This window comes from Lissotriton helveticus, chromosome 5_1 (genome assembly GCF_964261635.1).
Source record: "Lissotriton helveticus chromosome 5_1, aLisHel1.1, whole genome shotgun sequence".
Classification (NCBI taxonomy): domain Eukaryota; kingdom Metazoa; phylum Chordata; class Amphibia; order Caudata; family Salamandridae; genus Lissotriton; species Lissotriton helveticus.
In genome coordinates, this window is record NC_136065.1 from 707548412 (window position 1) to 707571552 (window position 23141).

At 44.6% G+C, this 23141-nt stretch overlaps 1 protein-coding gene across 1 annotated transcript in view; it reads right to left on the reverse strand.

Annotated features, from left to right (window-relative positions):
• Positions 1 to 244: 244 nt before the first annotated feature.
• The window catches only part of ALOX5 (arachidonate 5-lipoxygenase), an 835151-nt gene continuing 812254 nt past the window's right edge, over positions 245 to 23141 (reverse strand). Inside the window, exon 14 of the mRNA XM_078643116.1 lies at positions 245 to 1117. Within this exon, the coding sequence (XP_078499242.1) occupies positions 938 to 1117 (180 nt within the window). The 3' untranslated portion in view covers positions 245 to 937. The remainder of the gene's footprint in view (positions 1118 to 23141) is intronic.

Here is a 23141-nt window from a genome sequence, read left to right on the forward strand (position 1 = left end):
TTCTGCTGGAGGTGGACACATGAGAGAATAATGTGAGAGGAATTGAGTGATATCGATTGAGGTGTTAAATAAAATAGTGCTCCCATCCTCACCCTGCTGGAAGAGGGGGATAGTACAAAATGTAATTGTACTTAGGATGGTCATGATCCCTGCACTGACCCTGGGTGCATCCCCAATAAACCCTTTTGCCTCATCCTTACCCAGGGGCAGTCATCACAAGAAGGAAACCCTGTGCATCCATCAATTATTGATAAATACTTTATTCATTTTGCCATGTCATTCCTAAAACGCATTCTTTATTTGGGAAGGTAGTGACACTTTTTATTGTACCAACACAATATGTAAAGACAAGACACGGAACAGTACATTATCTTTCAAGACCACACAGGGTCCATCCTCAGAGGCAGAAATGTATCAGCAAAATAATGGATGGCTCGGGTGAATAGAATGTGTTTTCACATTCACAATGCACAAGGTCACTGAGGTTATTCTCAGTCAAAAACATATAGCTAACAGCCAGCTTGCATCATTATTTCACGGGGATGAATGTTTTTCGGGGACAGGAGATCTAGCTTTTTAGTGAAAATGCACAGCTTTACAATAAATACAAGTGTTTTAAGGTGAAAAGATTTTAAGAGGTCAAGATAAAGGCAATTGTTAAAATAAAGTTTGGACACTATTCGAGGCAGTGTGAATAGTGTTTGATGTGGTAATGATGCATTAAAATTAACTCTTAAGCCGAGGAAGATCAAACCTTTAAGAGTAGTCTTAAATAAAAGTCGGCAGGAAAGTGGACACCAATATTTATGTCGCCTGATGGGGAAGTTAAGGGCATATAAAATAGGGAAATGATGTGCGTCCTCTTCTTCACTAATATTTACCAGAAACATTTGAAAAAAATATCTGTACAAATATTCTGTTAAAAATATTTTGCAGGTTAAACTGCAACGCTGTTTGGAATTCGGTCCGGGGAAAAGTAGTAATAAGGAAGCTTCTTGTTCTTGTTTCTTTCAAGAATAAAACTGCTGATGTCATCAAGATTCTTTCGGAATTTTGCCATAGCTATCTTCATTGATTTCTCCACAAAGTGTTCATCAGGATACATACCTAGAAACAACTGGGACAAAAATAACATAACTTAACAACCAACGAAATATGGTACATAATAAATATATCTTGTAAGGCAATTTAAATTGTTCATCTGAGTTCCCTTGTGTATTATCACAATAAACTCTGGATACTGGAACACAGGGCTCTGTTCACATAAGTGTTCACAAACTTTATTAGATTTTTTATGAAAATCATGTAAGTATACATGTAAACACAACAGATCTTTACATACATCATTGAAATCCTTTACAAAGTAAAAATAATGCACAAAAACAATCCAAGAGCAATAATACAACAACAGTTATTCACAAGGTTCACTAGTGCAGTAGTAAACAACCCCCATGATTAGAAATGTGCACTAAAACACCTGCTAGAAACTTAGATATATAAAAAAACACAGTCTGGGGTGGGTAAGAATTGTAATTTTAAAAAAGTGGGCCTAATCTATTTAAAGATCATTGGAGCACAGGGAAAAGAACGTACGACAAATCAGCACTAGATGCATGATGTCTCACACAGAAACATTATCATAGGTACAGGAGGGCACACAGGTTGGCTTATACCATAATCCTTTTTGGAACAAAAGCTGATGAAAAATAGTCCAAAGTAGGTTAGAGATGTTGATGTTTTGGCAAATCCAGGGGGAGATACGGCTCATTTCCCCCAACTGATATGATCATGAAATATGATCGCATAGACTGCTTAGTTAGGGCAATAGACTATTGCTCGGCTTCCACCTGACAGGAGAACGTCTGCCTGACCCAAGCAACATCCTTTTTAGGTCGAGCTTAGAGCCAGTGCGCATGTGTTGCTCTGCGAGACTTGTAGTAGGGAATAGAACCTCTGCCTATATTTGCCATTGGCTTGAGTCATTGTGCGTCCTAAATGCTGGCTTCTGATTTGTAAACAGGCTTGTTAGTTCCTCCTAAGTACCGCCTACTCCTAATTTGTCACCTCCCATGGCGACTGGCCCCTTTACTTCTGTTGTTACGCGGTACCTGTTATTTAGAGTGTGAGCACTAATTTCTTTATTCAGTTTACAAGCCCGCCCTCCCTCCCTCCCGTTGTCCGTGCCTTCTTTACCGACCCCCTCTCATTGTTCGGTTCTAACAGCACATGTCTTGTCACCTCCACCAGGAAGTGTTCACAAGTGGTTATACGGCCACAAATTTACTGCCAACAAAAAAAAGGGGTCGCCGTTGCGGTGCACAAAGACAGTCTTCACTGGTGTTAACTGGGAGCTGTGTTGTCGATAGTAGTGGTTAATTTCCGGCGTCTCGGGTGGCAGATAGCAGTAGGAGGTCATGAAAAGTGTTTCGTCCACAGAGAGTGCCCGCATACCCGCCAGGAAGATGAATTTGGTAGTATAATTAGCTGAGGAAATTCTATCTCTGACAACTTAAGAAAACAATATTAGGGAGAACAAGCATTTGCAATGCAACAGGGCGCGCAATTACATTATTTTGAGCTATTGCCATTGTAAATAACAGTTATTTTATTTTTTCTTTGTAAAACATAAATAAAATACATTCTAATGTAAAATGGCAATAGCTACATTTTTTGTAACTGCGAAATCTATTGCTGGGGGGGCTATGGGCTGCACTAGGGTGCACTGGGGTATACTGCGCTCTGTTGGGGAATGCTATGGGCTACACTAGGGTGCGCTGGAGTACACTGAACTCTGCTGGGGATGCTATGGGCTGCACTAGGGTGCGCGGGGGTACCCTGAGCTCCGCTGGCAGGGTGCTATGGGCTGCACTAGGGTGCGCGGGGTACACTGAGCTCCTCTGTCAGGGTGCTATGGGCTGCACAAGGGTGTTCTGGGGTACACTGAGCGCCACTGGGGTGCTAGAGGCTGTGCAAGGGTGTGCTTGAGTATACTGAACTCTGCTACGGGGTGCTATGGGCTGGACTAGCGTGCGCTGGTGTACACGGAGTTCCACTAAAGGGGGCTATGGGCTACACTAGGGTGCGCTGGGGTACATTGAGCTCCGCTGGGTGATGCTTCGGGCTGCACTAGGGAGAGCTGGGGGTATACTTAGCTCCACTGTGAGGTACTGCGGGCTGCACTTGGTTGCGCTGGGATACACTGAGCTCTGCTGGGGGGGCTAGGGGCTACACTAGGGAGAGCTGGGGTGCACAGTGCTGCACCGGGAGGTGCTGGGGGTAGGGTGAACACCTGGCAATAAGGTGAATTCTGCACAGTGACAGTAAAAATTCAGGACAAATGGTCACAAATCAGGACAAAAATTCACGAGAAAGTGTCAAAATTCCAGACAAAAGGTCATTTTTGCTGACACGTCTGAGGGGGTTGCACGGTTATATAATAGAAAGTTGACAAAAATACAAGCCAAAATAGGTTTATGTCCTTTAGTTGTATTACACATTGGAGTATTGAGCAAACATTCACATATGGTTGAACTTATTTAAAGATGAAAAAATATGCAAACGTATACAGACCTAGCAGAATTTGTCTGCCGACAATGAATGATAGTGCCAGAAGCAGCGTTGTGCTACTGAACGTAGACTTAGAGATCACAGGCAGTAGCACTACTAGAGAGTGTGAAAATTAGAGAACAATTATGGTGAGAAAGATATATGCAGAGAAAGAAAGACAGGAGGTTGAAACAGTGAGAGTAAAGAGGGACAAAAGAAAGTGAGGGCAGCTCAGCTGAGAGAGAAAGAACGGATGATGAAAGAAAAGAGGATAACAGAAGAAGATGGAGCAGAGAGGCGCTGGAGCGCACTAGGGTGTGCTGGAGTGCATTAGGGTGTGCTGTAGTGCTGCGAGCTCTGCTGAGAGGTGATATGGGATGCAATGGAGTCCCAGTGCCGGCACAGAGATTGGCTAGTGCCGCAGGTTTAACACTTAGAGCAGTATCTGCACTGGATCCGGTTGGATATTGCCTGAGTGAACAGAATTACATGCATGTCCCGCCTCCTGCCTGGAGGCCTTCACGGTGGTCGTGTCTCTTGGCTGCAGCTGTTTGCATAAGGCTTTTAACAGGGAATACAGGCTGCGTGTGCTTCCCTTTTGGTCACTTAAGTAATATGGAAAGTTTCGGTGGGGGAGGGACGTACGGAAGGGGTGGGAGTTCACTGATCTCCCTGGCTCCTGGGGTGCGGGTCCATTAACCTGGCCTGCCACTCACAGATGCTTGTCGGGGAGTGCATGTAGAGCCCTCTGAACCAGGAAGGGGGCTCTTCACAACCCACAGGGAGGGGGCGTCTCAGCAGCAAGAGTCGTTTCTTCCACCGACCCCTGAGGTGAGGGCCCGCCTCTGTCACCATCAGGAGGATGTCCCCCTATTCTCCCCGGGGAAGGGGGCTGATTACAAACCCCCACACCCAGGCCATTGTTGGATGTCTGACTCTACCTCACATGCAGATGCCTGCAACAGAACAACAAGGCACTGGCGATGCTCTGCTCTTTATTTTATTTGTTTAGTCTCGGTTTTCTATAGCGCGGACTTGGCCCATGGGCATTAGACCGCTTTACAACAGAGCAAGATGTGTCCAGGGTAACAAACAAGATACAACTGCGAATTAGTAACTGGAAAATACAGAGTAGCATCTGACCTTGCTAAGAGAAAGACATTGGAAAGTTTGCGTTAAACATACGATTGTTTTAAAGTAAAATAGGCATTGTGTTCTGCAATGTGTAGACGTAATGTGTATACTGTGCCCAATGGCTGCTAACCTACTGGCTTAGTTCGCGCTATAGAAAACCTAAAGCAGATCAATGTATACACTAAGGTATGGCAGAGACAGGTGTTCCCTGTGTACCCACATGGACTCGTCCTCACCCTGTAGGGCAAGGCTGGCCTCAAGCCGGTCAGTGGTTAAATATTGGTGTATTCTCACTCGGCAAAAGGCTGTAGGTAGGCACGTCCTCCGTCCTCCCTGACTGGGGTTGAGGGGTGAAGTTTTGAAGTGGCCCAGCCACCATATCGCAAACTCGCTCTGTGAAATGATGTCTCTAGCCACTGCCGCAATGGGAAAGGGACCTCCCTTCTCCCCACACACATACATGCACACTCTGAAACCCTCAGTAGACGTCCCCAAGTCACTCAGTGAAAAACTGGTTCAACCACCCCTCCCATCAGCTGAGCTTTCACCCACACCCGGCCGTCTGGAGGCCCCCTCTCAAACGGAGAGAAGTTGAAAAAGATTGCTTAGGGAGGGAGCGGATAGAAGATACAAGCACGGTGAAAGCAAATCGGGGTAAAATAAACAAAGAAGCGCAGAGAAAGCTGAAAAAAGATTGCTTTGGGAGGGAGTGGATAGAAGATACAAGCGCGTGAAAGCAAATCGGGGGTAAAATAATTAAACAAGCGCAGAGAAAACTGGGAAAACTAGCGCTAGAAAACTCAAAATAATGATAATAATAAAGTCAAATTAGCTCAGGGTGTAAATCCGCTAAGAAAGAGCTGGGCAGCAGGACTGACATTAACACATCCAGTCATCAGTCATTGAAGGCTAAGGCAATTTATTTTTTATAAAAGCTGGTGCACGCTACAGTGCCTGCCTTCCCCCTGCAAGAGTGAAAATAAAAGTACGCAAGAAAAACGGATATTGAAACTGCTTGGGACATCGAAGCGGTCATATCCATGGCAACCGTGCATATATCCGCCATGACACAAAATTTGATGCTTCAACAGCGCACCAAAATGCCAACAACAGATTGCACTCTGAATGTCAAATTACTGGTTCACGCAGTGGCCACGCTAATTTCCCTCTCAGACTCGGCCTTTTCTCTCGATCGGAAATGGCAGCGAAGCAGGTTCAATTCACAGCTTCCGATTTCTAGTCTTGTGCAGACATGAATATTTTATGTGTGCAAGATCAAAGGTTGGCATGGTTCAGCCTCTGGGTTTGTAATCACACAGTAAACAAGCACGGAATCGAAACCTGTGGTGCGCACGCACGACAGAGGAGATGAACACGAGAATCGAAACCAGTGGTGCGCGCGCACCACAGAGGAGCGGGGGGCGAGGGAGCCTGTTGTCTGTGCCGCACGCTGATGCGCGTCCTAGACACGGACAGGAATGGGCGGAGCAAAGGCGGGACATGCACCCGCCTTTCCCAATTGCGTGCTGCATTTTTTAAAAAAAAAGTACGCGAAAGCCAATGGCAGATGGGGAAGGCAAAACCACACGCACGAGCATCTAGTCAGCTTTCATAAGCCCGCACAAGAGGTCTCGTGCTGCGCCGGCAATGCTGCGCACTGCAACGCTAGGCGCGAGACCTAAAAAGGCTGCAACTCGCTCTAACTTCACGGGAACAACGTGAAGTCCTATAACGGGGGAAATAAAAGTTCTGTTACAAGTCACAAACCTCTCTGTAGCTTTCCGTGGCATATTACTGCGAGCCGGGGCATTTTTCCAGGAGGATACGGGACACAGAAGCGAGCGGCCAAGCCGCTTGGCCCACATGGCACTAGCATTCATTGTTCTAATGTGACATCGACAAGCAGTTGCTGTGTTACCAGGTGAGAGGACAGCTGACGCCATACACTCACGCTTTTTATAGTCTGTCATGCTATATCTTTCGGAATTATTTTTTGGGTTATGATTTTAATTAAACTTGAACAGAAGCACATTTAATAAGAACCGTAACCATTAAGGAAAAACTTGGAGTGTAGCACAGTATAACATTCCAGCGCTACATCGTTCATGCAGATGTAGGAAGAAGCAGAACAACGTCAAGCGAAGCCTGTGCAGACTGACAGAGAACACACTCAATGAGTTATACAACAAGAGTGTGAATTGTGGGGGACGCAGAGGATTTATCCCCCCCACCCCCAGATGCTGGAGGTGGGGGATACAAGGGACAAGGGTGGGTGGAGCGAGGGGGACAACAAACGACCCTGAAGCTTACAAAGAGACAGCGATGCAGTCAATATTTAAACTTCATTTCTTTTTCAGTGCATTAAAAGCATTGGGGCTGAAAAACGCATTGAGTTTAAACAGGCTGATGACAAACAGTGATTTATGTTCCATATTTAAGACTTTATGATTTACAGAACGATGCATTACGGATTACGCAAGTTATGTTTTATGGTTTTGATATGCGATAAGGATTAGATTGCGAGCGAAGATCGCAATGTGGACCAGTGACATGCCATATGTTTTACCGAAAAAGAGTGCTAGAAGCAACAAGCTGAACATGTTAAGGATTGATGCAAGCATGTTGAATTATTAATTAATTAATTAATTGTGGGTTTCTAAAGCGCTAGAATCGACTCCCGAAGGAGTATCTCTGCGATGTAGACCGCTGGGGAACCCGTCCTGGCTTTCCCTGTGAGATGGTCCCTACTGGGTATCTCCAAGGTGAAACCAGGCATCCCTGGCGTATGTGAGGGGCCGTTGTGGAGATGAGGCAAGTTAATGCCCAGAGTTGCCGAGTGTGATCCCTGGTTAGAGTAGGTACCGAGGCGAGAATTATCAAGTCCGCTGACCCTGGTCCACGACCCTGCCGCGTCGGGGACAGAACCCTGGTCCCGGGCCGTCCTCTGCTTCCGGGTCTGCCCCCTCTAACTAGTGAGCCACACCAGCTTTTGTAAACGTGAATAAACTACAGCCGTTCAAACACCACATAAGTCTTGGTGTCCATAATTGAAAGGAAAGTGAACGGCAGGAGGGCCCATGGGATGCTATCACGCGGGGAGGGCCAGGGGGTGTGGGTGGGTGGGTAGGCTGGGTTTGTTGCTTCAGATCCCTGCTCTACCCTCCTACTATGCTATAGCCCGTGCTGCAACAGCTTCCATGACACTGGATTTGTAGCTGATGTGTGTGCATGCTGGACTCCATTACTTCACAGGTAATTCAAAGGCCTTTTAAAAGTGGAGGAGGCTTTGTTAGGTCCCACCTAGGCAACGCCTGCGCTGTCTCTTCGAGACACCTGTATCTGGGATATGGGCTTGAAAAATCGCCCATCATTGTTATTTTCCATATGGGCTATTAAGGCTGTCTTTTGCCAGGTGTCCGATACCGACTGTTACAGCTTATTTTGTTGTGAAAATATAGACTTTTGTGCGCATACTAGCTTTATTAACTGTCCAGGGAAAACATTAAAAATATATATTTTACTATCCTCCAGCCTCCATTGGAACAAACATAGTGCTGCAATGTTAAATAATCAGGGACAGATTTACAAGCCCCTTGCCCCTCATTTACGCTGCCGTTGCGTCACTTTTGTGACGCAGCGGCGGCGCAAATCCTGCTCCATGGTGCGGGGATACTTACAACGTCACGTTGTAATGCCCTGCGCCACATGTAGGCGTTCCTGTGCAGGGGGGGGGGGGGCATTCCGGCGCAGGAACGCCTCCTAAAAGTGGCTGAGTGAAATCTACAAGATTTCACTCAGTCACTTTTAGGCCCATGCTGCGTCAAAACCCTGCGCCTGCCTGGAGGAGGCGTAAGGATTGACGCAGCATTAACTAGATAGGGCCCCCAGAGCATTGCTGAAGCTGCGTCGCGCTTGCGACGCAACGCCAGCAATGCGTCACTTTTACAGCACAGATGCGTCACGCATCTGTGCCGTTTTTGCCCCATGGTGCGCCGCATTGTAAATGCGGGGCATTCATGATGGCGGAGCTGTGGCGCACAATAACTGGCGCATCCCTGCTGATTTGCAGGGATGCGCCAGTTATTGTAAATATGCCCCTCAGTACTTACCTGCAAGGACATAGGGGTTGGTGCCAATTGTGGCAGTTATTAATTATCCGCGCCGTTATTTTGTTTTGTTGTGATAATTTATAAACAGTTGCATTGGGCTATTCAAGGTTTCTCTCACCAGGCCACCACTAACGACTATTCCCACTATTTTGCTGTAAAACAAACATCTGTGCGTGCATTGGCTTGATTTACTGTATCGGAAAAACATATGTATTATACATTTCACAGTTTTAAAATTGCAAAGTTGAAATTAATAAATGCAAAAATGAATGTGATATAAATGCCCCCAAACAGTAGACTTTTGTTTTTTTGCAGCACCTCCCGTTTGCTTCTGTGCAAAATAAAAGGCTGTTTTCCTTTCTATTTTTATTTATGTATTTATGTTTTGCACTGCCTTTCTGTTTGGGCTATTGACGTTATCTTTTCCCAGGTGTACAATCTCAACTGTTATGACTTATCTTTGTTTTTAGGTCGAGCCTGGGCAGGTAGGAACTTGAAGCTCATATTTTTCATTGGCTTGTGTCATTGTCCACTGTAAACAGTGGCTGTTCATTGGTCAAAAGGCTTAGTAGTCCCTCCTTAGTACCGCCTTGTCTCATTTTGTAACCTCCCATGGCGACAACCCCTGTTACGTGTGTTGTTACTTGGTAGGCTTTAATTGCAGCCTCTGAGCACTATTTTCTCAAATAGCTTTGTCCTGGCTGCTGTTGCAGGCAGGACACGCTCTCTCCTAACGCTTTTTATTTTTATTTTTTAGGCACACATTAGCAGTGCAATAGGTCTTGCATTTGCGAGAGTTTAAGCTATTGGCATTGACAACAAACACCTAAGCACATATTTTCAGTTACCTGGATAGGGTGAATAGATGCAAACACCCAGATTCCACTCCCATATGCTGCCATAGGAATATATTTTGCCCTGTAGACTTCTAACATTAGGTTTATTGGCCTGCCCCTCAACTGATTAGCAAAGCTGTTCAAGCCCAAAATAGCCCGCTTTAAAGTCCCAAGGTTTTTTTAAATCAGGGGTTGCCAATTAAGATTTTAATTTAAAACAATCTCCAGATAAGAAAATTTTTTCACCATGCGTAAAAACTGTCCCCGGGTAACAAAAGTGGCTGTTTTTGTATTCTTGGGACCAACCACCATAAAATGAGATTTCTTATTATTGATGAAAAGATCCATTTCATTCATAAAAGAGACAAATACATCTAAAATTCAAAGTAACCTTCTGGTGGTGCGAGCAATTAAAACTGTGTCACCCATGTATAAAAGCAGGGAGATAGGCCTACCCTTTACCTTCGGAACATCTAAGCCACAACTAGACAACACCCCTTGCAGGCGGTTAATGTTCATTATCAATAAAAAAGGAGCAAGGATGCAACCCTGTCGAACACCTCTTTTAATGTTAAAAGACTGGGTGCATTCCCATCCATCCCATATCTACCCCTCAGGCCCAAATGAAGATCTCTCAGATGAGCAACCAAGTCCACATCAACCCCCATGAACTCGAGCTCAGCCTACAACCCATCATGATTGACCATGTCAAAGGCGAGCTGAGGTCTATGAAGGCCTGATGAATCGAACCCTTTCAGGCCACAGTATATTTAGCAGTTAAAAGATACACATTTAAATTTCGCTCCACTATGCCCCTGCCAGACCGAATTGAAGTTTGTATAAAATATTATTCTCATTAGCCCAGTAAGATAACCTTTCTAAAATACCTTTCCCTATGATTTAACTTCTATATATATATAGGGTAAATTGGCCTGTAGCAGGCTGGGTCACTTCTACTGCCCCTGGTATCCCTCATGACTTCCTGATTCAGGATTGCAGGCACACTTGTAGTCAGGGCTAAGTGGACCTGACTTTAACAACAATGGAAGGGCTGAAGATTGCACAGGCCTTGTGACTTTCGGGGTGCAAACAGATTTTTGCAACGTAAGATAGAGTAAAACAACTTGTGATTTCGTTTTGTAAAATGCTACTAAATGCAAAAGTGTAGAACTGAAGTTGTATGGAATCTTATCTTCCAATTATCAGACTTGCGGGGCAGATTTATCAAGGCTTTGTGCAAAGCAGTCACAAAAAGTGAAGCAAACCAGTGCCTTGATAAACTATTTGCTGTTTTTGCACTGGAAAGTGTCCAAAGGGTCAAGGGGCTTCCATAGGGCTGTGCATGGCCATTCCCATGCTACTGCTCAAGCTTTTTGATGCACTAACGTTTCTAAACAGAGCTATCGGCCAAACAATAATGTCTCCTTGAGGCAAGCCTTTGTGAACTCAGAGAAATGTTTTTATGTTTCCAAACTTTTCAAAATGTGCATGTTTGCTGCACTGTATATCACACTTCTAATGTGTGAGAAGTTTTAAAATAGGGCTCAGCATAGTTGTTTATACTGAAATGGTAACTTGATGGGCACTTCGGTGCAAACGTGTGTACAAGGTGCTAGGCAGGTTCGAAGAGCACCGGCACTAAGGAAGAGAGCTCCAGCCCCATATCAAAATAGATCTGGTGCTGTCCTGCTCTCTCCTCCTAGTGCAACACAGCGCAGCATGACATCCTGTCCTGCACAGTGAAAAAATAAAACGTTGCATATTTGCTCAAAACTTCCCCAACCATTTCTGAGTTTTCTTGGAGTTGCAGGTCGGTCTCTCGTATGCTTGACAATATTTACATAAGACCTTAGACCATAAGACAGCGCCTTGATGCCTTAGGGTGATTGCTGCGCTTTACACATTTCAAATCAAATCAAATCTGTAGTACAGTCAAATTGGTCTTTAGGCTGTTATGCAATGACACACGCGGGCAAAACTCAATTGGCAGTAGGGATGGATTATTCTGACCCCAGATCATCTTCTGAATGGACCATCTGTCTGATTGGCATCTAGGAGCGGATAAGCAGGAGTGTCTTGAAGGAAAATACTAGCACAACAATGCTCCACTGACTGGGAGTCAGAAGCAACAATGGCATAGTTCACTCTGGTCACTAGCAGTGGGATACCACTACTACTTGAAGTCAAGCTGAGATCCCGTGATATTCTACACGAAAAAGTCTTCATTCAAGGCCCAGAGAAATCTAGTCTCATTGGCTTGATTCTTCAATTCGTCTCTAGAGTAAAGCATTCCAATGTGGTGGCAGAATGTGCTTTACCATGCACTACCATAACTATCTGTATTTAGATCGTCTATCCCTTAGCTACATAGAATTCAGAATTTCAATATTCTAAGGGTTGTGCGGGGGAATTTGGGGGTGTGCACACAAAATGTCCACTAATCGAGAATGCTCTAGTGGTTGAAGCATAAATCCTTATAAAACATCCAGCACCAGATCCACAAAGGGGGGTTGTGGAGGTCTCCCCAGCTATCCCAGACAGTGACAAAGGAGGGGGACAAAAACAAACTTACTAAGTGGACGGGAAGTTGAATGAGAGCCAGAAGAAGACCTGCCTCCTGAGGCCTGGCCTGTGTGCTCGGGCAATGCGGGGCCCACCCCTTACCTTAGGCTTGGAGAGCAGCCGCAGTACCCCCAGTGGACTCCATGCGCTGTTCTGGTTGAGAGTGAGACGGCCGAAGCAGAGATAGCTGTTGCCAGAGCTCGCCTCTCCATACTCATGCATATCACCCAAAGAGAGTTGTCCAGGCAGCATAAAGAAAACATACTCACCCCACAGGGAATCGCATCAGGAAGGAAGGGGGCCCACCAGTTAGTGAGACAGGTGCTGTACAGGAATGGGCACAAATAGGTAGCATACCTGTAGCACTCACTGAAGACACAGTGAGTAAGGGAGTTGCAGAGCTGACAGGTGGTGTGGGCACTAGTAGTCAAATGTACATTTCACTCTGCAGTGTATGGATCGGCATATAAAATAGAGTTGAATAATGTCTGGGCACCAGAGACATGGCGGGTTGGGTGGCATCCATTATGTACCTTTCCAGGATGTCTGTTATTTTAACATTAGACCTCCTGACTGATACCAACACAAACAGGATTTGGCGGCTACAGCGGACAACTTTATTCGACCAGCCATAATTTGAACTTAATCAGAGTTTGGTGGATACCAATGCACCAACATGGGAGGCGTTCAAAGCAATTATTCTGCTTGAATGCATTGGAAAAGGTTATGGATACTTCAAGTCCACCTGAAGTCGGGTTGCTCAGCTACAAAATGTAAATGTAAATGTAAATGTAAATGTACATGTATTTATATAGCGCAAATCACCGACACGGTATCTAAGCGCTTGCTTAGGGAACCCGTCCTGGTATTCCCCTGTGAGATACCCCGGCTGGATATCCACAAGGTGAAAGCCAGGCATCCCGCCGCGAGGGGCCGTAGTGGAGATTAAGCAAGCTATTGCCCAGAGTCGCAGAGTGTGACCCCGTGAGTCGAGTAGGCACCGGGGCGAGAGAATTGTCGAGTCCGTGGAATTTTTGAGCACGAGACCCGCCAAGGCGGGGAATTGAACCCTGGTCCACGGCCGATCTCAGCTTCCGGGTTTGCCGCCTCTAACCACTGAGCCACGCTTCTCCACAAAAAGACAATAAGATATCAGAACGGGAGCAGGACTGTGAAGACGACCTCAAGATTCTATCATAATTACATACAAAACTTGCTGAATTCACGGAGACGGCAGAAAGAGAGGTCAAATGTTTTTAATAAAAATGTACCAGCGTGACAGCATTGTGAGGGTGGTTGTCCTGGTCATGCCGTAGCAGTCTGGGCAGCAGCAGATATAGCACAGGCCAAGGATACAACTGAAGAATCGGTAGACTGTCCCAAGGAAATATTAAATGTATTCATCAAGTAATACACGGGTCTGTATTCTCCATAAGCAGAATTACTGCCCTGGAAATACAGGAAAATCTGGACACGGCTACTCTTGCACGGCCTGAACTTGGTGAGCATGAACCGTTGTGCTCCCCTATCATACCTGAAGAAATAGGAAAGGTTATCAGCAGCATGAGGATTGGTAGTGCCCTTAGGGGCGATGGACTACCTATTGAATTTTACAAAGAGTTTGCAGAAGAGCTAGCTCTTTTTCTGTTAGGGGTGTATGGGGAGGAATTTAGGGAGGGGATACTCTCCCCATCATTACAAAGGCTATTGTGAAACCTTTACTTAAGACAGGTTAACCCCCTCATCTCTCTGACTCCTACAGCGCACTGCCCTTAATTAATGTGGATATCAAAATCCTGTCAAAAATAATAGCCAATATAATTGTCCCATTACTAACAGACCATGTTATACCAGTTGAGATTCATTCCCGATAGGTCCACAGCAGATAATCTCTGTACCATCTTTGTTGTCACTCACCAAGTTGACACTCAGCCATCTGGAGTTGCCAGTTTCTAGAAACAGCTAAACGCTTGGACTCTGATGTAAGTCGAATAGACGATCTGACACGTAGCTGGTTGACAGGTAGGAGATTTATTGCAGCACAGAAATAAGCAGGACTATCAACCATCTGGCCAAAGCTCTAACTGCCACACTAGAGAACATACAGGAGCATCATAGGCAGAATCTACAGACGATCTAGAAGGCTGACAGGGAAGAGAGGCTAAGCATTATACAACATATCTCCCTCCCTTAGACAACATAAGAAAAGAAACAAAACACAGGAAACAAAAGAACAAAAAGACTCTCAATGAATGTAATCATCTAAATAAACTGGAGGGCGACGGGAGCGGGGACTCCTCAAACTAACACCTGAAGGAGAAGAATGAGTAGGAACGGAATCAAGGGTAGAAGCTCCAACTTCAGAAGAAGAAGAGGAAGCATCACCACTACCCAACTCCCCCCGTACAGCAGGCGGAGAAAAAGCATTTGAATCACCCTGAGAAGATAACATGATCCATTACAGCTTTTGGCGTAAACACTGGAAAAATCCCCCCGAGAAACCACTCCACGCTTTTGATAAAGCGCCACCCTCCTGTAATTCCATTTTTCTCCATTATCAAGGAGCACAAAATGAGTAAAGGCTTTCTTAACACCAAAAGGACCCCTGAATTTAGTAAGACCTTTAGCACACCGACCAGGCTTGACCTTGACAAGATCACCCACTGAGATCGGTAAAGGAGCCAAGTTAGGTGAAGAAGACTGATTATCACTACCTCTTAACCACGCAGGAGTCAATCTCGAAACAGGAGGACGACCACGCATCAACTCAAAAGGAGACTTTTCTCCTTGTTTGTGAGGAGTTGAGCGATAGGCCCACACAAGCTCTTGAACACGCTCATTCGAAAAACACCCACTCGCAATAAACATCTGGATCACACCTTTCACCAACCGATTCACCCTCTCACATAATCCATTGCTCTCTGGATTGTAGAGACATGTGCGATGATGAGCAATACCACACTCACGCACAAAGGAAGCCATTTTCGCAGAGGTTAATTGAGTGCCATTGTCAGTAATCAGCACAGACGGAAAACCCTCATCAAGAAAGACAGTCTTTAAAAAACTGATAGTGGAATCAGTAGTGATCTCTCTCATAAAGCGAACAGTCAACCACTTAGTGAAACAATCGATAACAACTACGGCAAAACGTTGATTGGAGGGTAATTCACTCATTGGACCAATGAAGTCCAAACAGATACTATGCCAAGGCACATCCTTAAAAGAAATACTTCCAATTGAATGAGAACCTACAACTTTCAGACGTTTCTCCCCCTCCTTACAAAAACTACACTTAACACACAATCCACAGCATCAGCGTCAATTAAAGGCCACCAGAAATTCTCCTTCACCCGCCGCTGGGTGAGGGTCTGGCCCAAATGACCCTCGTGAGCTAGATTAAGAATCCTACCTCTCAAAGAACTAGGAGGAACAAAACGATCACCTCTCATCAACACATTCTTACTATAGAGAGACAACTCACCCAAAACCCTAAGATATGGCCTAACTGAAGGTTCAAGAGTACTCTCCCTTCTCGCCCCTTTAAGAACAAGATCAACAACAGCTTTTAGGACGGTATCCTCCTCCATGCCTTTTGACCACTCCTCAGCTGAAAAGGAACCCTCCCCCAAGAACAAAACATCTTGCAAGGAAGCAACTGCAGTATCATCACGCACATCATCTAAAGAATCCTGTCCCTTAATAGACTGCACAGGAAGACGTGATAAACAATCCGCCTGAATATTTCTCCAACCATGTACAAACTCCAGGTCCAGCTGATAATCTTGTAAACGAGATGCTAACCTGGCTAACCTGGGCGATCCCTTACCAGTTCCCCCAGGCGCCAAGACATTGAGCAGGGGCTTGTGGTCTGTACGAAGAATAAATCGCGAACCCTACAAATAAGTTCTAAAATAGTTTGTTCCCCACGCAGCTGCAAGAGCTTCCCGTTCAATCACAGAATAGTTTGATTCAGAAACAGTCAACGGTCTAGATGCAAAGGCAATGGTTTTCTCCACACCAGCATGTTTTTGGAGAAGAACCGCACCAAGACCAATCCCACTCGCATCCACCATCAGAATGGAGGTGCGCTTAGTATCAAATGGAGTAAGTACATTTGCAGATTTGAGTTCTGTCTTAATCTCATTAAAACATGATTCTTGCTCGCAAGACCACAAAAACTTGACACCCTTCTTTAATAAAGACCTTAAGGGAGCTGTTTTCGCCGAGAAATCCCTCACAAACTTAGAATAGAACTCGATTAGTCCCATGAAGGACCTGAGCTGCTCTTTGTCAGCTGGAGGAGGGGCTAATTGAATAGCCTCCAACAGGTTTTTTTTGGTTTAACACCATCCGCAGAGAGGCAATAACCCAAGTACTCAATTTCCTTAACCAAAAACGCACACTTCTCTCGCCGCAAAGTGAGCCCAGCATCAACCACTCTGCGTAAAACACTTTGCAAAACACTGTTGTGTTCTTCCAGTGAATCACCAAAAATGAGGATATCATCCTGGAAGAAAATTACTTTGTCTAAACCCTTAAACACTTCCGTAACCATTCTCTGAAACACACTTGCAGCTGAGATCAGCCCAAACGGTAACCTTGTGAATTGAAACGTCCCTTCACCAGTAATGAAGGCTGTAGGATGTTTTGAACTTTCATCCAAGCGAATCTGGTGATATGCATGTTTCAAATCCAACTTGCTGAAAAATTTCGCCCCCTTAAGCGTGGAAATCAACTCACCAATATTTGGCAACGGAAATACATCGGCCACTATACACTTGTTCAAAGAACGCAGGTCCACACAGAACCTAATTTTATTGTCAGGCTTCTGCGAAATCACCACAGGGGAAATCCATGGAGAAGCCTCCACGGGCTCAATAATGCCTCCTTGTAGCATTTCCTCCAGAACGGATTTTACTTCCTTACGCAAAGCAAAAGGAACTCTCCTAGCCTTGTGCTGAATAGGAATGCAGCCCTCTTTCAACACAATTCTATGAGAATATCCCTGCAATTCGCCTAATTGTTCCCTGAAGACATGATTGTAACTAGTAAGTATATCATCCACAGAAACATCGTCTACCACCAAAACAGGTTCGTCAGCTCTAGGGTTCACAACAATATGTAGATCATATTGATGTGAACGTCCCAAAATGGCAGGACCATCTACAGACACGTATACTTTACCCCAAGTGGACCTGTTCTTAAAGACAATTTTTCCTTCAAAGTATCCGAGAAGATCAATTTTTTCACCCTGGTAACCAGAGGGAAATATGTCACAGACTTCTAGACCACACATTTTTTCACCCCACACATTCTTCAACAATGACGCAGGAATGATGGTCCACTTTGAACCAGTGTCGACCATCAGACTGACTCCCTTGTCATCAATCATAAAATCAGCTTTAGAAATCCGCTCCCTTTTCTCGAGACAGGAACATACCGAATCACACAAAACAAGAATTTTGTTGACATCACGTTTTAGCTCATCATACTCACTCACTACAGTAACTCTTGGGTTGGACTTGTTTTTGCACATCTTGGCAAAATGACCTAATTTGCCACACCGTAAACACTCTTTCTTATTCGCAAAGCAAAACTTTGCCTCAGACGCATGCGAATAACTACCACACCTGGAACACCTCTTTGACTGTGACTTGCTAAAGAGTTGTGATTGTGACTTGCTAAAGGGTTGTTGAGAGATATTTTTCTTCTGCAGAATATAACCCTTTTTCCTCACAATAGCAACAGCAGCCGCTTCATCATCACTGTTATCGCTATTGAAAACCTTTTTCGACACCTCAGCAACTTTTGAATCTAAACCACTCTTTTCTAGTTCTTTCACACATTTCTCACTCTCTTCAACTACCTTAGCTAACTCAATCGCCACTTTTATAGTAGGGTTTTTAGCCGCCCACAAACGTTCTTGAATTTTGCGATTATTAGCTTGTACAATAAGTTGATCCCTAATGAGTTCATCCATCATTTGCCCAAAGTTACACTTTACGGATAGTTCACGTAGACGCGCAACAAAATCGTCTATACTCTCACCTTCAAGTTGCTTGTTTTTGTAAAATTTGTATCTTTGCAGAACTAAATTCTCTTCTTTTCCAAATCTAGTCTCAAGTCTTGTAACAGCCTCTTTAAACTCATCCAAAGGCTGTGAACTGGAAGATAAAACTTGCGGTAAAAATTTAAATAAACGCTGTCCTTCCTTTCCTAAAGTTGTCATCAGAAGTGCTTTTTTTCTTTCGGGTGAAAAGTCTTCTCCATCCAAAGCCTCTATATAATTGTTGAACATTATAATCCAGTCCTCCCAGGCAGTGGATGGATTACCAGGTTCACTCAGAAACTGCGGGGGAAGAGCAACGTTGACAGGCTGTGCCATAGCTACACTTCTATCAAGTAACAACACAAGAGAGAAATAAAATGGTTGCGCAGTTTTGAACTGGTTAATTTAGTTGGATGGATTAGCACTCGTAGACAGAACAGACAAGTTATTGATAAGCGCTAGCAGGAAAGTGTAACCAAGTCACGAAAAAAACGCTACATTTTACCTTTATAATGACAGACTAAAGGTAAATATCCCAAAACCAGCGTTAATATAAACGCGCGCGCTTACTTGGTTGAATTCTTCAAAGCACAGCTTGAGTAAGTCTTTGCTGAGACGCGTCTTTCACACGCGATCGCTGAAAGCGTACAAGCTCTCTTCAAAATGGCCGTCAGCGTCCGACGTCATTCAGGTCACACGTTTGACCCCACGTCTACGACGCTTCAGGACGCACCAGAAATCCGCTTGAGAGATAGCTAGGCAACGGAGAGAATTCTATGAGTCACGTGTCATGCTTGAGACTTCCTCCGTTACCCAGGAGACGAAAGATAAACTCACCACGCAGGAAATGATCGATGATTGACGTCACCTCCTTGAATCAACGGCAACGCTGAGAAGGGAGGAAAAGGTCAAAAATTCAGTTGCGATCGCTTCTTCTGGGTGCCACTCGAGATGAAAAGCAGCAGGAAGTCATTAATTGAAAACGTCTCTCACGCTGGATTCGTTGGGAACAAGACTCCGCTTTTTCTGTTTATTTTGACGCCGCTGCTGTTCTCAAACCTCAAACGATGGCCAGAAACATCCCATCACCAAGTCGCCAAATGATGTAAGTCGAATAGACGATCTGACACGTAGCTGGTTGACAGGTAGGAGATTTATTGCAGCACAGAAATAAGCAGGACTATCACCCATCTGGCCAAAGCTCTAACTGCCACACTATAGAACATACAGGAGCATCATAAGGCAGAATCTACAGACGATCTAGAAGGCTGACAGGGAAGAGAGGCTAAGCATTATACAACAGACTCCTTTGAATGGCCCTATCTGCACAATGTGATTCAGAGATTGTGTATGGCCAGAGCTATGTCACAGTTGATAAAATTGCTGTCCCGCGTCAGCCAGTGAGAGGAGAGATGTGGTGAATTTATGCAAACAGATGAGCATTCAGCTTTTTTGTGAATGAGCAGAAGTCTTGAATACTATGGAGAGCGGGTGGAAGTGCATTCCAAACGGTGGTAGCTCTAACTGTAAGAGAATAGGCTCCCACTCTTGAAAGCCGGAAGCGGGGTACATGGGCCAAGAGTTGGGTGGAAGACCGGAGATACCTGCTGGGGGTGTAAAACCAAAAATGATTCCGAAGATAAGTGGGACTGCAGGCAAACAGAGCCCGATGGGCCAAGGTCAGGGCTTTAAATATAACTTGTTGGGCCACAGGCAACCAGTGGAGGGAACGCAAAGGCTATCCGACGCTGGTCCTCATTGGAATATTAAGGACAAGTCATGCGGCGGCATTCTGGACAACATGTAATTTATTGAGATGGTAACTCGGAAGGCAGACATACAGGGCATTCTCATAGTCGATCCTTGAAAGAATCAGAGCCTGGATCACCATTTCCTTAGCAGCTCTGTGAAGAAGTGGGGGGAATTTCCTCAGAGTTTTGAGTATTCCAAAGCAATTCCCCACTAACTTCTTTATATGGGTGGAGAAAGTAAGGTTCTCTTCAAACCAGACTCCAAGATTTTTGGCGGGTAGCCCCGTCGAGGCTGGCAAAGGAGAGTCTACTGGTCATAAGGTGTCTCTGAACTGGTGGGGAAAAGTCCCAAAGAGGAGAATTTCAGACTTACCCTCATTGCATTTGAGTTGCGCAGAGGAAAGCCATTGAAATACAGCAGAAAGACACTGTCTAGGCTTGAGAAGGTGAACACTCTGCTTTACCCCAGGTCAACAGGAGCTGGGTATCATCGGCATATGCTATAATTTTGTCACCCAGGTTTTCAGCCAAATAAACCAGAAGGGTGACAAAGATTAAAAAGAAGGGGGCTCAGGGAAGACCACTGAGGCACCCCGTTAGCATCTCCTGAGATGACAAGGAGAATGGGGGAAGCCACACCAGCTCTAGGCAGCACCGACAATCCCCATAGCTTCAAGGCAGGTAAGTAGCAAGGAATGGGTGGGCAGTATCAAATGCTGCTGAGAGGTCCAACAAGATGAAAGCAGCCCTACCTCCTGAATCCAGACAATCCCGAACAGCCTCCGAGACTTCCACCAAGCTCGACTCGGTGCTGTAGGAGGCTCTGAAACTGGATTGAGCTGGATGAAGTAGACCTGCGCCTTCAACATAGTCAGACCGTTGTTTATTGACAACCTTCTCACAGGCTTTCGCCATAGCAGGGAGAAGGGAGATGGGCGATAATTGACTGGAATCTGTGGATCCAGCGACATATTTTTTAGAAGCGGTAGAATCTTAGCCTGTTTCCAAACAGTGGGCACATAGTGTTGTATGGCGTTTTAGATTCCGAATGAGTTTTCCCGATTCATGCCCTTATATAGGTACAATCCTCGTTTCCCTTACATAGGCATAAGAAATCAAGCCCTTATTTAGGCTTAGCCCATGCTACGTAAATGCAGGCATGGCTCCTTCCATCCGTTCACCAAATGTCACAACGATTTCTTGGAAAAACCAGCTTAAACTGTTAGGGACTTCCCATTGCTTGAATATTGATTTCTCCAAAAACTCAGTTACTTTACAATGAACAACTATTCCCCAGGGGTTCATTCATGACGTTCATATGCCTGACTTTACGTCAAACATGCAATTCCTAAACACCTTCAAGGTATAAATATACTTTCACTAGCTATAGCAAGGCACGGTGGTTCGGAGCAGTTAGAAGACCTACTTGCCCGACGCAGCTCCCTACAGCAAGTGCCGAAAGAAGCCGACTCTCCAGCTGACGCACTGATCATGAAGCTGCCCTTCTCTGCCGAGAATCCAGCTCCAGTGTTTCTGACTTCCCTTGCGGGGTGTTGGGAAATCGAGTCTCCGAGACAGAGATACCAGACCTCCTTCTGATTCTTCATCAGCTGATTAGAATCTAGAGAAACCTTTGGTAGTTTCTTGGCAACACTAAAGCTATGCAAAAGACCACACTTACTTCTGTAGTAGTGGGCCCCAGCAAGGCCTACCTTTGCTAGGGGTTCTCCCTTCTCTGCACAGAGTCCTCAGAACAATAGAAAGAAGTTGGCACAGAAGCTGGAATAGAAAATACAGAGTTTATTAAACCTCATGAGGTGGAACTACATTCACACAGCACCCTTCGGTAATGTATGAAGTAGCACACTGAATGCTGTACGCATTATAATTTGCATTCTGCCTAATGATTGTAGCAGTTCACCTCTCTTGCATGAGAAAGGAGACTGTTCAATAAACCTTTTATTGAAAATGCCCCGTCTCACTATTTCTCTGCAACTCTGTAGAAACGAAGCATGCTCGATTGACTGAGTAAAATAGTTATCTATTGTTTCCACGACTCTGAGAGATATGTTCTTATTCTTGGGGAAACAAAGTTGTCATTTTTTATGCGGTTGTCAGAAACGAATCCCTTCTTGTGTATTCGAGAAAGTTTCTAGTGTCCTCTGAGCTAGATGGCACTCACTATTAAGTTTAGTATATTCGATAGAGACATATTGACTTGAGTCCTACGTCAAATCTATAGGATATATTATTCCAATGTGCAGAGCCCATCGGGAATATAGGAACTACAATACATGGCGCCCAACTTTGGTAAGGCACTAATTTAACGCTAGATACTCAAGTAACTCAGTCGTGCTTTTCTCAGAGACCCCTTTTTCCGTAATACTCCAATAGACGTCTGGAGTGGGTAAAAGGATAATATCCGTCATAGCTGAGTAGGAAGAAAATCATATGTATTAGTTTTTAGTTTGTTCAACGTTGATGGATACAGTGTTCCAAAATATTGTACACATTATCTTTGTTTGCTCTGCAAACTTTCAAATCAACAAAATGAGTGAACCCGAGAACGATGGAGCTGCATCTGATCCGATAGTTTTAAACTATTCAGGTTTCCAAGAAACCGACGAGGATGCTATAATCATTCCTCAAAATTTAAGGAGAACAATGACTATAAAACTTATAAAAAATGGCCTAACATCGAGAGGTGGTAGGATAGTTTTTGTGATAGAGGCACATAAATATCACCAGACAGAGGTTTTCTATTCATGGATAATCTTCCCTGAAGCAAATCCAGTAACAAATGTGTTTCACTTCTACAAAGAAGATGAACCACCAGCGGAATACATTCCTTTCGAGGATGTTGAAATTCCACTAACTTACCAGGAGCATGCGCTCTGGTTTAAAGGCACCCTAAAACATATAGATTCCATTACCAGGCTCGGTTACACTAGGTAGACCAGGAGCAACATGGCTAACTTTAGCAAACTACAGACCTGACCCTGACATTGAAGTAATGTTAGACGATAAATTACTAAGTAATATTCAAAATGTAATAGAATCATATAGTTAAAGGTCTTTTCTAAAAACAGTCCTACTCCTATTAAGAAGAAGTGGGAGAATAGCAAACAAACTTCTAAAGAGAAGCGTTCTGATT